General features: G+C 42.3%; 2 protein-coding genes across 6 annotated transcripts in view; one reads left to right on the forward strand and one right to left on the reverse strand.

The window, feature by feature from the left end:
• RUBCN (rubicon autophagy regulator) overlaps nt 1-13,411 on the reverse strand; it is a 61,609-nt gene extending 48,198 nt beyond the window's left edge. For 2 of the 5 annotated variants that reach the window (XM_043873875.1, XM_043873872.1), the window contains exon 1: nt 1,970-2,218. In XM_043873875.1, coding sequence (XP_043729810.1) covers nt 1,970-2,034 — 65 coding nt within the window. In that variant the 5' untranslated portion in view covers nt 2,035-2,218. Of the gene's footprint in view, nt 1-1,969; nt 2,219-12,958 lie in introns of those variants that run through there. The other 3 variants (XM_043873877.1, XM_043873879.1, XM_043873878.1) reach the window with 3 other exon arrangements.
• A 137-nt stretch (nt 13,412-13,548) lies between these two features.
• The window catches only part of FYTTD1 (forty-two-three domain containing 1), a 30,758-nt gene continuing 28,323 nt past the window's right edge, over nt 13,549-15,983 (forward strand). Inside the window, exon 1 of the mRNA XM_043873882.1 lies at nt 13,549-13,775. Coding sequence (XP_043729817.1) covers nt 13,670-13,775 — 106 coding nt within the window. The 5' untranslated portion in view covers nt 13,549-13,669. The remainder of the gene's footprint in view (nt 13,776-15,983) is intronic.

The following is a 15,983-nucleotide window of genomic DNA, read 5'->3' on the forward strand; positions in this document are numbered from 1 at the left end:
TTATTCTAAGTTAACTAGTCACCAACAGAGAGTAGGCTATGTTAACATTAAGAGTGATTTCGTGGGGATAATCCCACTGCTGAAATTAAGTTTTGACTAAAGTTCCTTGGTAAAGAAGCAAGTATGGAAAGAAAAATAGAAAAAGATACCTGCAAAGGAGAAGCCTTAGGAACGTTAACGACAGGCAAAGAATGCTATAAAATTTATCACCTTATACATTTCTTTGTCCCAGCATATTAGCATAGCGAGAGGTAGCATAGCATAGATATTAGAAGTAGAGCCTGCCTGAATCCCAGTTCCACCAAGGATTTACTGTATGACCTTGGCAAATTATTTATCCTGTCTATGTCTTAGCTTCCTCACCTGTCAAATGGTGATAATATAGTACCTATCTCACCCAGCTGTTATGAGGATTTAATAACCCTTGTAAGGCTCTTAAACAATGCCTGGCATATAGTAAATAAGTATTTGTTAAATACACTAAATAAATAAATAACTCAGCTGGGAGGAAATCTGAATTTCAAACCTAGCCTCTTCCACATGAACTGGTAGAGGAAAATAAAAATAATCCTAAAATTTGTTTAGAAAGTATATAGGACTTTTTACAAGAAGCATTTCACAGACATCTGGAGGAAGAATAAAGAGCCAAATATACATAAGCAGAAACTGAAACATGGAAAAGGGAAGTAGGCTCTTCAGTTTCACTGAACACATCATTCACAGATCTCGCAGTAAGCCCAAGTCCTGTCATCCTACGTTTTGTACAGCAGGCCACAGGCTAACTGCGCACGTAGAAGAGGAGTCACTCTTTAAAACAGCCAGGTCTTCACCCATGTACGAAATCTCATTAATTTTCCCCTGTTGATATTTTTTCAGAGGTAAATATTCCAGTCTTTGGATTCTAGCTGCTCCGGAGACTCTAACTACATCTGAATGTTTTTTTTCTTTTTAAATATTTATTCATTTATTTGGCTGCACCAGGTCTTAGTTGCAGCATGTGGGATCTAGTTCCCTGACCAGGGATTGAACCTGGGCCCCCTGCATTGGGAGTTCAGAGTCTTAACCACTGGGCCAGCAGGGAAGTCCCCATCTGAATGTTTTTAAAAGTCAAGAAGGACTTCTTTAAGCCACATTCCTGCTCTATCCTGTCCATTCCAGATTCTTAAGAGGTTAAGACCAGAGTTATTAATGAAGCAACACCTACACAGAAGTACAGCTGGAGTCCAAGCCAACATTCAGCTTTTCTAACTTCTAGAAGGTATGAACTCGATAGCAGTTTCATATAAATAAACGGGAAATCGCTCAGCTTCCACGTGGGTAAGGAGTGACGCGTTTAAATACAGGGAGGTCCTGTCACTGTCTGACAGGGATCCAGCATTGACAAAGGGCACACACGCAATTGCTAGTCTCATTAGCAAGCCCTCACTCCCATTCCACTGCCTTTACAATCGCCCACTTTCATCCACAGGCCCTCCTTCACGCCTTCTTCCTCACACTCATTTTGCCTAAGCTTCTCTCTAGGCCACTCAAAATGCCTAACCTTTGCTCCCAGAAATTCTTACTTCAACCTTCTTAATACTGACCTGAACTGCTGTCACCGCAAGTTTCAGTCGGGGCACCCACCTGTCCCCTACTGCTATCTACAGACTCTGGCCTATGAAATCTCACCGCAGCACTTCTCAATGTCCACCTCCTCCCCAGCAGCAGCCTTGGGTCTGAATTTTACCCACTACTGCACACCCTCCACCGCCCCCCGCCCTCAGCATACCCTATCCTCCCTCCTTCTCTCTCACTAAGCCCGTTCCCTCGTCCGCCCTATCTAACCTCCCCGTCTCTCCTTTCAGAATTTCTTCCCAAACAAGTCGCCCACAAGAGTAGTCCTCCTGTCTGTTTCCTCGGGCTCTGTGAGCCTTCCCAAGCCTCTCCCGGCTTCAGCGCATCCGTCCGCGCGCGACCTTCCCCAGCCCACCTGCTCTCCTCCGGCAAGCCCTCCTCGCAGCGGCCAAGCTCCATTCCCGCGCCCTCTGGCCGCATCCGGAGCTGCGACGTCGCCTCTTAAGAGAGGCGTCCCGGTCGCTTCGCCCCTCAGGGCTCCCAGAGCTCCTCGGGAATTAAGGAGGCACCCACGGCGGGTGGGCTCAGAGTGATGCACTACGGCCGGGTGACGGCAGCAGCATTGATTGCTGCCTCAGCTGCGGTTTCTAGCCCTGCCACCCACTACTTCCGGCTCTGTGAACTACAACTCCCAGCAAGCACTTCGAAGGCCCAGCCGCTACCGGCATGCACCGCCCTATCCAATCCGAAGCTGCGCTCGCCGCGGACTTCAGACCCTGGCTCCTAGCTTTCCCTAGTGCACCTCACGGGCAGTAGGGGCCTGAAACGTAAAGCTGCACTAGTCTCCAGAGTTCCTACTGGAGTGGACTCTTAAACATGCCTGTCACACTTCACCCTTGGGGCCAAACTCGGTGGGAGGTCTAGACTCGAAAATAACGCTGGACTTAATCCACGAAGGGTTAACCCCACTTCAGCCTATGCAGGTTTAACATCTGTTGGTGGTGTTTGGGGTCCACAACAATTTTAATAAAGAACTCACAAACTCAAGAGCTCAGGTTGCTTTGGTGTCACAAAGGAAGAGCAGGAGGGAAAGGCTTTGGGGAAAGATTTCCTGGAGGACTGATGTCAGAGCAGTTTTTAAGGATGAGTATGTACAGAAGAACTGTACAAAAAAGATCTTCAAGACCCAGATAATCACGATGGTGTGATCACTCACCTAGAGCCAGACATCCTGGAATGTGAAGTCAGGTGGGCCTTAGAAAGCATCACTAGAAACAAAGCTAGTGGAGGTGATGGAATTCCAGTTGAACCATTTCAAATCCTGAAAGATGATGCTGTGAAAGTGCTGCACTGAATATGCCAGCAAATTTGGAAAACTCAGCAGTGGCCACAGGACTGGAAAAGGTCAGTTTTCATTCCAATCCCAAAGAATGCTCAAACTATCACACAATCGCACTCATCTCCCACGCTAGTAAAGTAATGCTTAAAATTCTCCAAGCCAGGCTTCAGCAACACGTGAACCCTGAACTTCCAGATGTTCAAGCTGGTTTTAGAAAAGGCAGAGGAACCAGAGATCAAATTGCCAACATCTGCTGGAGCATCGAAAAATCAAGAGAGTTCCAGAAAAACATCTATTTCTGCTTTATTGACTATGCCAAAGCCTTTGACTGTGTGGATCACAATAAACTGTGGAAAATTCTGAAAGAGATGGGAATACCAGACCACCTGACCCACCTCTTGAGAAACTTATATGCAGGTCAGGAAGCAACAGTTAGAACTGAACATGGACCAACAGACTGGTTCCAAATAGGAAAAGGAGTACATCAAGGCTGTATATTGTCACCCTGCTTATTTAACTTATATGCAGAGTACGTCATGAGAAATGCTGAACTGGATGCAGCACAAGCTGGAATCAAGATTGCCGGGAGAAATATCAATAACCTCAGATATGCAGATGACACCACCCTTATGGCCGAAAAGAGGAACTAAAAAGCCTCTTGATGAAAGTGAAAGAGGAGAGTGAAAAAGTTGGCTTAAAGCTCAACATTCAGAAAACCAAGATCATGGCAGCTGGTCCCATCACTTCATGGGAAATAGATGGGGAAACAGTGGAAGTAGTGTCAGACTTTATTTTTTTGGGCTCCAAAATCACTGCAGATGGTGATTGCAGCCATGAAATTAAAAGACGCTTACTCCTTGGAAAGAAAGTTATGACCAACCTAGATAGCATATTAAAAAGCAGAGACATTACTTTGCCAACAAAGGTCCGTCTAGTCAAGGCTATGCTTTTTCCAGTGGTCATGTATGGATGTGAGAGTTGGACTGTGAAGAAAGCTGAGTGCTGAAAAATGGATACTTTTGAACTGTGGTGTTGGAGAAGACTCTTGAGATCCAACCAGTCCATTCTAAAGGAGATCAGTCCTGGAAAGAATGATGCTGAAGCTGAAATTCCAATACTTTAGCCACCTCATGCAAAGTTTTGACTCACTGGAAAAGACCCTGATGCTGGGAGGGATTGGGGGCAGGAGGAGAAGGGGACGACAGAGGATGCGATGGCTGGATGGCATCACTGACTTGATGAACTTGAGTTTGAGTAAACTCCGGGAGTTGGTGATGGACAGGGAGGCCTGGTGTGCTTCGGTTCGTGGGGTTGCAAAGAGTCGGACACAACTGAGCGACTGAACTGAACTGATGACTTAACCTAGAGAAAGGAAGAGAAGGTGAGGAGAGGAAGCACAGACATGAGGAAGTTGGTTTGGGAACAGCTGATTCTGAGTAGTAATCAGAGCTGGGAAGAGGTGAGAAACAGAATGGTGTGAGTGAGCAGGCAGACAAGATCATGAAGCCATTCTGAGTTTGGATTTTATCCTGAGAACAATGAGCATATCAAGAAGTGATTTGATCAAACCTGCTTAGAAAGTTATTTTTTGACAATGTGAAGCAGTAATGGGTATGTACTATGTTGGCGGGAAGGGCAAAAGAAGGGATATGAGAAGAGGTTGGACGTCCCTATAGAGGCCAAGCAGGTAATGCCTGTAAGTGAAATGAGCCAGTTGTAGGAGAATGGCTGAAACTCTGAACTGGACTGTCCATACCTCCTCCAAGAAGGAAAGTCTCATCTTAGCTATAGTTGAATGTTTGACAATATTCTGAGTTTTTAGTAAAACTGGAATCTGCATTTTAAGTAAAATTTCCAATTTTTAAAATATTGGCCACATTTTTTTTTAAAGTGTGAAAGTTGTTTGTTAGTTGCAAACTTTCTCTTATTCTTGTGACCCCCATGGACTATATAGCCTGCAAGGGCCCTCTGTTCATGGGATTTCTCAGGCAAGAATACCCAAGTGGGTTGCCATTTTGTTCTGCAGGTGATCTTTCCAACCCAGGGATGGAACCTGGGTCTTCAGCGTTGCAGGTGGAGTCTTTACCTCTATGCCACCAAGGAAACCAATGTAAATAATACACAAGCCAAGAAAAAAAAAAAAAAAAGCCCATAGGATAAATGTACCCTTTGTGTTACTAGTTTGCAAATCCAGGCCTAAACTTGGACAGTAGCTGTAGCAAACAAGGAGGCTGGGATTAGAGCCATGGAAAGGCAACAGAATCACCACTACTCTGCTAGGGAGGGATCTAATTTAACTACATAAAGACTAGTTACTCTATTAAAAATAATACATGACTTTTAGGAATTTTCAAACTTGAGAAAACTTTTGTGAATTAAAAGGGGAAGAGAATTTTAATGCAAAATGTGATTTCCAACTTCCATTTATATAAAAAATACTATTTGTTCAAACTTTCTCATATCTTCCTTATAAAGGGTTATACTTTTTAAGAAAGGGGCAGTGTTAGTCATTGGGGTTTCAGAACCTTCTATTTCTACAAATGTATCAACTTCATTTCTTGGCATATGGTATAATTCCAAATTAATGCCACATGATTTTAATATATATTTACATGAAAGTCAGCATTATCAGGAAATTCTAGAGCTAAAATTGTGGTAAAAATTATAGAAAACAGGAATTTCCTCATATGTCCAAAACTGGGTTTACATTTTTTTTTTTTTTGGTCCACACTGAACAACTCACAGGAACCAGGGGTTGAACCTGGGCACTGTGAAGTGATAGCGGGGAGTCCCAAGCACTGGACCACTGGGGAATTCCCTACACTTAATGTTCTTTAAAGCAGTCAGCTAAAAAACATGACAAGCTTTAGCCATGCGCCCACTCCCCAACCCCATCCTTTTGCTTTCCCTCACCCCAGGTAGCCATATTCTGAATTCCTTGTTTATAATTCCACTGCTTCTCTTTTTAAATAGTTTCTTTGACTCTATCCATAAAATTTTTGTGTTCTAACTTTATAAAAATGATATTAAGCTGTATTTATTCTTTGAGGGCTTTTTCTGCTTAATATTACATTGATAAGATTTGTTTATAATGCGTGTCACTGTAGTTCATTGATTCTGACTGCAATATAATAGTTCATTGTGTGAATGCATTGGTTTATTCATGTTTTCTTCCACTGATAGGCATTTGGATTGTCTCCAAGTTTTTGCTATTGTAAACAGTGCTGCTATGAATATTCTTTTATATGTCACTTCTTATACATAAGCAAGGGTTTCTCTTGGGTACATACCTAGAAGTGAAATTGCCAGGTCATAGAGTTATTGTCTGTTCTAGCTTTTGTTTTGAATGATGGGTTTGTAGGTACACAATTTCAAAAATATCTAATTAGTTATGAAGCCATAACTAATTATAATAAGCTATTTAAAATAATTAGCTAACCAAATGAAAATGGGCCATGCATGGAAAATGATGAGAGTATACCATGAACCAAGGATTATGATTAACAAAATTTTATGCATCACATCTGAGACTCAAATGCAAAAAGTCAAATATGCAAGAATATCTAACATTAGGGTTCAGTAACTGTCACATAAATGTAATGGCCTTATTTCCTGGAGAAGGGAATGGCAACCCACTCCAGTATTCTTGTCTGGCGAGTCCCATTGGACAGAGGAGCCTGGCGGGCTACAGTTCATGGGGTCATAAAGACTAGGACACGACTGAGCAACTAACACCTTACTTAGCAACTGCTTGCTGGATTAATATTTTAAAGTTCAAAAAATCTGAAGAACTATATTGATCCTGATTAATCTGTTTTAAAGATTACTCGGATGCAATTTTTATGCAAATGGTAGTTGGCCTTAGAGTACCATTTGTTGTTGTTTAGTCACTAAATTGGGTCCGACTTTTTTCCCATAGACCATATAGCCTGCCAGGCTCCTCTGTCCATGGGATGTCCCAGGCAGAAATACCAGAGTTAGTTGCCATTTCCTTCTCCAGGGGATCTTCCTGACCCAGGGATTGAACACGTCTCCACTGGCAGAAAGCAAAATTCACTCAAGAATCATTTATTCAAATAACAGGTTTTTAAAGCTTATTACAGTTATCTATTTGCCAAAAAATTTGGTTTTGAGAAAGTCTTCTTGAATATATTCAACAAATATCAAAGTCATGAATATTTTATTTTTATTGTATTCATTAAAATTATTCTTAGCATTTTTTTAAACATTCAAAATTTAAAAGCTAAGGGATGTTGTCTACTTGCCAAGTCTAAAGCAATTTGAGCATCAAAATGAGTTAATTCATGATATGTATACATATCTACATTCTTTTCAAAGGTAAGCACAACCCTTACACTCTGCACCCCTTTCCTTTTCAAAAGAGACTTACTGAACATGAGATGAATCTGTGAACTTCTATGGAAACTTATATGTGTATATATAAGTAAGTATGCAAATAGATAAATAAATAGAAAAAGGAAGGAAGAAAGGGAGCAGGGAGGTAAAAGCTCTTTTCACAGTTGAATGTCAACTTATGAATGTAGAGGAATGACCGAGTTAGAACATCACTATTTTGTAGCCACCATCATAATAATTGATTCAGGCAAGAATTATCAATGGATGCTAAAGCTGTTAGTAAAATTTGTTCTGAAACAGACTATTTACACAGTCTCAAACCATCTCCTCAAAGATTACTTATTCATTGTATATAGGGGAAAAAGTATCTTCACAATGAGGAAATGTGGCAGATATCACCTTAACCAAGTGACCAAAGATCACCAATAAGATAAAATAACATCATGTGTCTCCTGATGTTAAGTACTGAGAAGGACCCCACATCACTTATGTATTAATAGTATTTCCTACAAAAGTGAATAACCGAATCTAATCATACGGTGGCAATAAGAAAATGAGACTGAAGGAAAATTTTTGCACTGATTGCTTTCAACCTTCAAAAACATAAATATCATAAAAGACTAAGAAAGGGTGACAAACTTTTTCTGATGGAAGGAGATAGAAGATAGAATTATCCTTGTTATAAAGGATAATTATTTATTAGGATAATTGGCAAAATTTAGAATATAGACTATAGTCAGAGAATAGAATTGCATCAATATTAAATTTCCTGAATTTGATCATTTTGGCATGGTTTTATAAAAGAATATCCTTAGATATACATTCTGTAGAGTCATGCTGTCTGCAGCTTACTGAGATTGTCCAGCAGTATGTGAAGCCTAGAGTCCTGGCTATCCAGAGCTTTCTTAGACGACCAATTTATCTATTGAGGAAACTGAGGAAATATTTTTTAAAAGAAACAATCCTTATGTAACTAGAGGGAAATTGTGTGATTTATGTAAATTTGTGTAGCTTTAGAAAATTCCACAATTAGTCATTCAGTGAACTGACCTAGAATCTTTGGTTGAAAGAACCCCTGTCCTGCCCAGAGAAGACAAGGCCTAATAAGGAGAAGGCTAGAGCTCCAACCCCTGAGTGCAGGAAGAATTCCCCTTCAAGTTCCCCTATCTATCCAAGCAGGTTGCCTAGTCAAAGAAAACTAATGACCAGGGAACTGGAGACTAGTCATTTCTCCAGCCACGCCTGCTACCCTGCCTGTCATGTTCTCGGCTGTAACACTGTACTGTGTAGCAGAGTGTGTTGCCCAGAGTAGGGACTCAAATTCTGAATAAATGAATGAATAAATCCTGAGATTGAAAGGCAGAAGACTAGAACAGCTAGAAACACTTAGAACAAAAGAAAAGGGCAATACAAAAGAGAAAAGGAAGCTGTGGCAAGGTGGCAAAGAAAAGGTACTGCAGCAGAAAACTGGCAAAGGGGGTAATGTAAAGAACTGAGCAGAAAAGAGAAGGAAAACCATACCGTACATACAAGAGCTTAAGGGAGTTGTGTGCATGCTAAGTTGCTTCGTCATGTCTGACTCTTTGTGATCCTGTGGACTGTAACCTGTCAGGCTCCTCTGTCCATGGGATTCTCTAGGCAAAATACTGGAGTGGTTGCCATGCCCTCCTCCAGGGAATCTTCCCCACCCAGGGATCGAATCCATGTCTCTTGTGTCTCCTGCATTGGCAGGCAGGTTCTTTACCACTAGCAACACTTGAGAAGCCCCAAGGAGTTAGGCATAATAATAATAGTCATACCTAACTAATACATACTTAATACATACTGTATCTACATAGAATACAAGCTATATCTATTAATAGTTCCCTTATTCCAGTATAATACAAATTACATCAACATATGAATTCTAAAGAGAAGGAAATGGCAACCCACTCCAGTATTCTTGCCTGGAGAATCCCAGGGACAGAGGAGCCTGGTGGGCTGCCATCTATGGGGTCGCACAGAGTTGGACACAACTGAAGCAACTTAGCAGCAGCAGCAGCAGCAGTATGAATTCTAAAAATACTCTTCTGAAAAGCAACAGCTGATGCCAAAATCAAAGACATTACAAGAAAAGGAAACACATCAATATCACTCATGAAAAAAGAAACAATATCCTTGACAAAATATTAGCAAACTAAACCTAACAATATATAAAAAGGATAATACAGGGACTTCCCTGATATGCAGTTGTGACTCAGATGATAAAGCGTCTGCCTGCAATGCGGGAGACCCGCATTCGATCCCTGGGTCGGGAAGATCCTTTGGAGAAGGAAATGACAATCCACTCCAGTATTCTTGCCTGGAAAATCCCATGTATGGAGGAGCGTGGTAGGCTACAATCCATGGGTTTAAAAAGAGTCGGACACAACTGAGCGACTTCACTTTCACTTTCCTGGTAGTCCAGTGGTTAAGAATCTGCCTGCCAAGGCAGGGGACATAGGTTCAATCTCTGGTCTGAGATCCCATGTGCCATAGAGCAACTAAGCCCAAGCACCACAACTATTGAGCCCCACACCTAGAGCCTGTGTTCCACAAGAAGAGAAGCCGCCACAATGAGAAGCCGGTGCCCCGCCACTAAGAGCAGCTTACACTCGCATCAACTAGAGAAAGCCCGCATGCAGCACTGAAGACTCAGTGCAGCCAAAATAAAGATTTTTTTTTTAAAAAAGGATAATACACCATGACCATGTAGGTTTATCCTAGAAACACAAGGGTGGTTTAACATTTGAAAAGCAGCCAATATAATTTACCATATTAATAAACTTAGAAAGAAAAACCATTTGGTCATCTCAGATGCAGAAAAAGCACTAGATAAAATTCACCATTCACTCATAACTAAAACTCTCAGCAAACCGGGAGTAGAAGGGAACTTCCTCAACCTGATAAAGGGCGTCAACAACAACAAAAATCTAACATCATACTTAATGGTGAAAGACTGAATGCTTTCCCCTTGGTGTTGGGAACGAGTCAAAGATGTCCACTTTCTCCATTGTTATTTAACATGGTACTAGAGTCCCCAGTTAGTGTAATAATGCAAGAAAGATAATAAAAAGCATACAGATTGGAAACAATTATGCTGAGTAAACAATCCATATATAAAAGAGTTTATACTGTGTGATTCCACTTATATAAAATTCCAAAAATGCAAATCTTTAGTGACAGAAAACATATCAGTGGTTGCTTAGGTAGAGGTTGGGGAGAGGGATTGTAAAGGCACACAGGAAATCTTTGGGAGATGATAGATAAATTTATTATCCTGATTATGGTGGTATTTTCACAGGTATATATTTCACACGTCTACAAACTGCACACTTTAAATATGTCTTTTATTGTCTGTCAGTTATACCTCAATAAAGCTGAAAAAAGGAGGGGACTTAAAATATATATCAAACTAATAAAACTGAGTTAAATATATGAGTTGTGCTTACCTTTGAAGAGAATATAGATCTCTATGCACATTGTGAAAAGAGAGCTAGCACATGTTAATAGGTATGGTGTTGTTAAGGTTGCCAGATTAGCAAATAAAAGTATAAGACTCCCGGTTAAGTTTTAATTTCAGATAAACAACAAATAATTGCTTAGTATAAATATATCCTAAATATTACTGCAATATTCTGTGGTAAAAAAAAATTGCTGGACTTCCCTGGTGGCCCAGTGGTTAAGAATCTGCCTTGCAATGCAGAGGATGTGGGTTCAATCCCTGGTTGGGGAAGTAAGATCCTACATGCCCCAGGGCAAGGAAGTCCATGTACTATGAGGAGCAACAAAAGAGCCCATGTGCTGCAAGCAAGACCCTACACAGCCAAATAAATAAATTAAAAAAAAAAAAAATTGCTGTTTATCTGAAACCTGGGACAAAACTTATACTAAACAATTATTCATTGTTTACCTGAAAGTCAGATTTAACTGGTTCTGTATTTTGTCTGGCAATCCTAGACATTGTCTTATCTACATTGTATGAAATTAAGCCTCCAAAAGCGGCAGCTGCTTGAATTCTGTTTATTTTGACTTAGGTCTGAAGACTTAACTGCTGAACTGAAGACAAACGCTGTCCGCTCAGTGTCAAAGCACATGTTCAGCAAATGTTCACAGTACATGCTCAGAAAATGTTTTTTCTTTGCAAGCTACATGAAGATAGGGACACCATCTATCTTGCTCAGCATTTTACCCTCCGGGCCTATTATAATGCCACTGCTCAATGAATATATGATTAAATGAACACCTGCCTCTTGTGCCCCAGCAAATTGCAGGGTTGACCTTTTATCTCCAGCCCTGTAACTGGCTGGTCAACTTCTTGGACATGCACCGGTTTTGATTTCTTGGCTTTTCTTCCTCTTCACTGTTGCTATGTATGTCTCAGGTTGCTCTTTTGTTTTGTATGGCTTTGTGTGTGGCCGATCTACCCTTAACTACAATGCCTCTTGTTTCCTTGTTTTTCCCTTTGGAATCAGGGTGATTGCTCTGAGACTCTGAAACCCTCAGCCCTTGGAGAAACACAACAGCTAGGATTGCTTCATGAAACCCCAAAGCATGTTCCCTTTAGAGCTAAAGAGATTTGGTATGGGGCTTCAGTTTGGAGGAGAAGATCAGGATAAAAGGGAATCTTTATAAACTGGTGTGGGGAGAATTTTACACATTTGGGATTTTTATTATCTGTCCTGTATTGCCTGAAATACAAAATGTATCCATACTCTAAATGCATTAATTTTCTTCCATAAAATTAAGAACTTAATCCAATGTTCCTCCCTGTGGTTTGCTCCTACAAATAAGTAGTGATTGCAGAAGTTATTTCTAGTGGGAGAAGGATAGTATGTAGAAAAATATCTTGTGTTTAGAATATTTTAGAACGGTAAGGAATCTTAGAGATAATAAAGATTAACATATATTAAGTATAACTACTTCTTGTTTTGAAGATGATTATGAAGTCCAGACACTCTTCCAAGTTCACAAGGTGAATGACTGAAGTGAGTGAAAACATTCAAGAAAACCTCGGTCTCCCTTGTACTTCTCCACAATCCAGTTGCCTAGTTCTTAGCAGTTGGGAAAGAGGTGGTAGCTGCGGAGTGGAACAGTAGTAAAATCAAGCACATTGTGCCAGGAGCATACACGTTATTCTCCTTGACATGCTGAATATTGTTCTTGGATCTTTTTGAGCCCAAACCTTCCTCCACCATTTAAGTTTCTTGTATCCCTTCATAGGTGTGTCTTCACCTGATTCACTCTACTCTTATGGTTGTATTTTTCGTCTTGGGGAAAAAAAGAAGTACAGGCTATTGTGGGTTTGAGACACTTTAGATCACTGGCTGGTTTCTATGCAAAGAGAAATTTTAGGAAGTGCATAGGGGGAAGGTGGCAGAGATTTCTAAATGAACAGAATACCTGTCCCTGATTTTTTTCTTACATGCAAATGTGTTAGATAGTTTAAACTGTTATGAGGATGATATAACTTAAATGCTTCCACACAAGCGCAGTTACTTTGGAGAAGGAGGTAAGAAGAGAGGGAATACAACGTTTTGTAAATAGGAAAAAAAAAGTTCTTATGCAGAAGTTCATCAAATATTAAGACGTTTTCCCATAGGGGTGATTAGAAAGAAATCGAATCCCCCTATCAATTCCCAACGCAAGTGAATTAGAGAAAAATGCAGCCAAATAAGCAGAGGTACTTACCCCTCTCCCAAGGGAAGGTGAGGTTTTAAGGTAGCTAGTACCGTGCAAAATGTTTTGAGTGTGCCGGCTGAGAAGTGGTACAGAGACGGGGAACGTTAGCATTTACTTTTATTAGTATCGTGACGCAAGGATTATCAGTGCAGGTTTTGCTTTGCGTCCAGACGTGGCGATTCCGCATGCTGCAGGTGGAGATGACCAGGGAGAGGGGAGCTGAGGCGCAGTTCTGCCATTCACGCTCGCAGGGTCGGCCCTGCCTCTGCGGCTGCATTGCAGTGGGGCTGTGAAAGGTTCATGTGTACCAAAGCTTACGGGGCCTTTCTGTAGCAGAGGGGAGTCGAAGGGCACGGAAGAACATGATCTCATTTAAGGCATGTGATTCTGAGGTGTTCACGGTCCAGCATAATTCCGGCAGAAAGGCGAACAGCTAAAACGGCGGCTCTCACTAGCAGCCAGAGCGGCGGGTGCAATGTTTTCTCCTGTCCAGAAAGGGGCGCTAGGACCCAGTCCCTGCAAGGGGGTGGGGCCACTCTCGCAGGCCGCTCGTCTCTATGGTCCCCACCTCCCCCGCCGTCAGACGCGCGTAGGGGGGCACGGACTCCGTCAGCACGCGTGCGCGCTCTCGCGGTGCGGATAGTCTGCGTGCGTGAGTGGGAGGTGGCAGGCCTCAGCCTCTGGCCTTCTCGTCTGACTGTTCCCTCGACGTCTCCAGCCATGAACCGGTTTAGTACCCGGTTAATGGGAGCCACCGCAACCCCGCCGCCTGCGCCGCCGAAAGCCCGCAGCAATGAAAACCTGGACAAAATTGATATGTCTTTAGGTGAGGAGCCGAGTCGGACCGAGTTGGAGTGGGAGGAGGTGTGGGTGGAACCAAATACCGTGGTTTGTGGGGGAAGGGGCGGTTGGGTGCAGTTGTCGCTGGAGTTTTCTTGCGGGTGGGCGGAACCAAGCGAGGGCTGGTTGGGACGTGGGGGCGGGGGAGAGCTCGCAGGTGTCGGGGTCAAGTCGGAGGGCCTCGGGGATCCCCTCGGCCGGACTGTGTCTGAGGGGGCGGAGGGCGCTTTGGGTCGGGACTTTGGGGGGATCTAGGAGTGCGGACCCTTTCCCTTCAGAAGGGCGCTAACACTCGCGGGTGACCCCAGCTCTTTGTGAGGAAAACTCCGCGCGTCTCACCTCAGGCGTGTTCGGTGTGGGCGTTATCGAGGTGGGCACGGATCGGACGCAGCCAACCTTTCTGAGGAAGGCTCTTCGAGAGCCGGGCTGGTTCGGTTAAATCCGTGGTTCCAGAGAAGGGCTAGTTGGGCGTTTTGCGCGCTTGGGCCTGTGCCTGGCGTCGCACAGAAGCGTCAAGAAGCCCCTAGAGTTGACCATTTCTGACGGGCGGCAGACGGCAAGGCCACCGTGAGGCGCTTGACAGAAAAGATCCTTAGAAAGGACTTCATGGGATGGTGATGTATTAGGCGGTGCCCAGAAAAGCACTTTCTCCTCATCCAGTCGTTCAAGTTAGCGAATTAGAACAAAACGAAGCGAAAAGCAAGGATGGTTTATGTGGGTTGACGGGACAAGTAAAGCATAGGACCTAGAAGAGTTGGAGTGGCTTGGTGACAACTAGGTAAAAAGCAGGAAGATGGGCGATTCTGTTAAAAATTCAGACCTAACATCACGGAGGCACTAGTCTGTTTGGCTTGATTGGTTTAAAAGTAATGCTGTTTTTATCGGGATTTAGGTTATGACATTAGATATGGTTAGCTCTGCCTGAGGCCTACAATTTTTCGGATATTTGAAAAGTTCTGGGAAATACAGAGGGGCTTCCCTGGTACCTCAGCTGGTAAAAAATCCACCTGCAATTCAGGAGACCCCGGTTCGATTCCTGGGTCGGGAAGATCCCCTGGATAAGGGATAGGCTACCCACTTCAGTATCTTTGGGCTTCCTGGGTTCGATTACTGGGTTGGAAAGATTCCCCTGGAGGAGGGCATGGCAACCCACTCCAGTATTCTTGCCTGGAGAATCCTCATGGACAGAGGAGCTTGGCGGGATACTGTCCATGGAGTTGCAAAGAGTTGGACACGACTGAGCAACTGACTAATAAGCACAGCACAGGGCATACAAAAGTGTAACTTTTACAAGGAGGTTATTTTTCTTTTTTGTTGTGTTTCTTTGTTTTTTGCAAGATTTTTAGTCATTAAGTCAAGAACTCTTGCTTTCTGTTGTTGTCATAAGTTAGAACCCAAGATACGAATTAAGCAGATCATCAGAAAATCATATTCTTGCCTTAATGCTAGTCAGCAGTGACCTCTAAATACATGAGAAATCTTTTGAACTAAGGCCAAGAAAAAGTATAGTAAATATTTAGAGTGCTTACTACCTGCCAGGCACTGGACTAAGCATTTTTATATGTGTGTTAAGTTATCCCAGTGGTAACCCTATAAGGTATATAACTGTTTGATGAAAAGCATGGAATCCCAAACTATCTCAATTCAAATCCTGTCTCTGCCACTTATTAGCCATTTGATCTTGGGCAAATTGCTTCTTAGTGCCTCATCTGTAAAAAGGTGAGGCCCTACCTCAGAGGGTTGCTGTAAGTGTTAAATGAGTCAATAGGCATGGATAAACTGCTCAGAACAGTACCTGGTACACTGTAAGCACCATATTTACAAACATACACACACTATATAGGTGACTGTTGTTATTTCTGTTTTATGAAACCTAGAGAAATTAAGTAATTTGCCCAAGTTGCACAGCAAGTTAAGGATGGAATCAGTATTTCAGAGCACCATGCTGTAGATGTAGAAAGTGTTAAAAGTGTGTTTTCATAACCAATATATTTCTTAAGTTTCTAAGTTTTTTGTATGCATTTTGTTTGGTAATTAGGGAGTTCAAGTGAAGAAAACTGAGGGATAATTCTCTTTGACGGTAGAGATGAAATGCAATAGATAGCTAAACTAGAACTTGGTCTCTTTTCTCCCTTAAGAACATGCAGCATTCTGTCAGGTGCCTTTTTTTTTTTTAAGTGAATTTCACAGAGAG

Source organism: Cervus elaphus, chromosome 19 (assembly GCF_910594005.1).
Source record: "Cervus elaphus chromosome 19, mCerEla1.1, whole genome shotgun sequence".
NCBI lineage: Eukaryota > Metazoa > Chordata > Mammalia > Artiodactyla > Cervidae > Cervus > Cervus elaphus.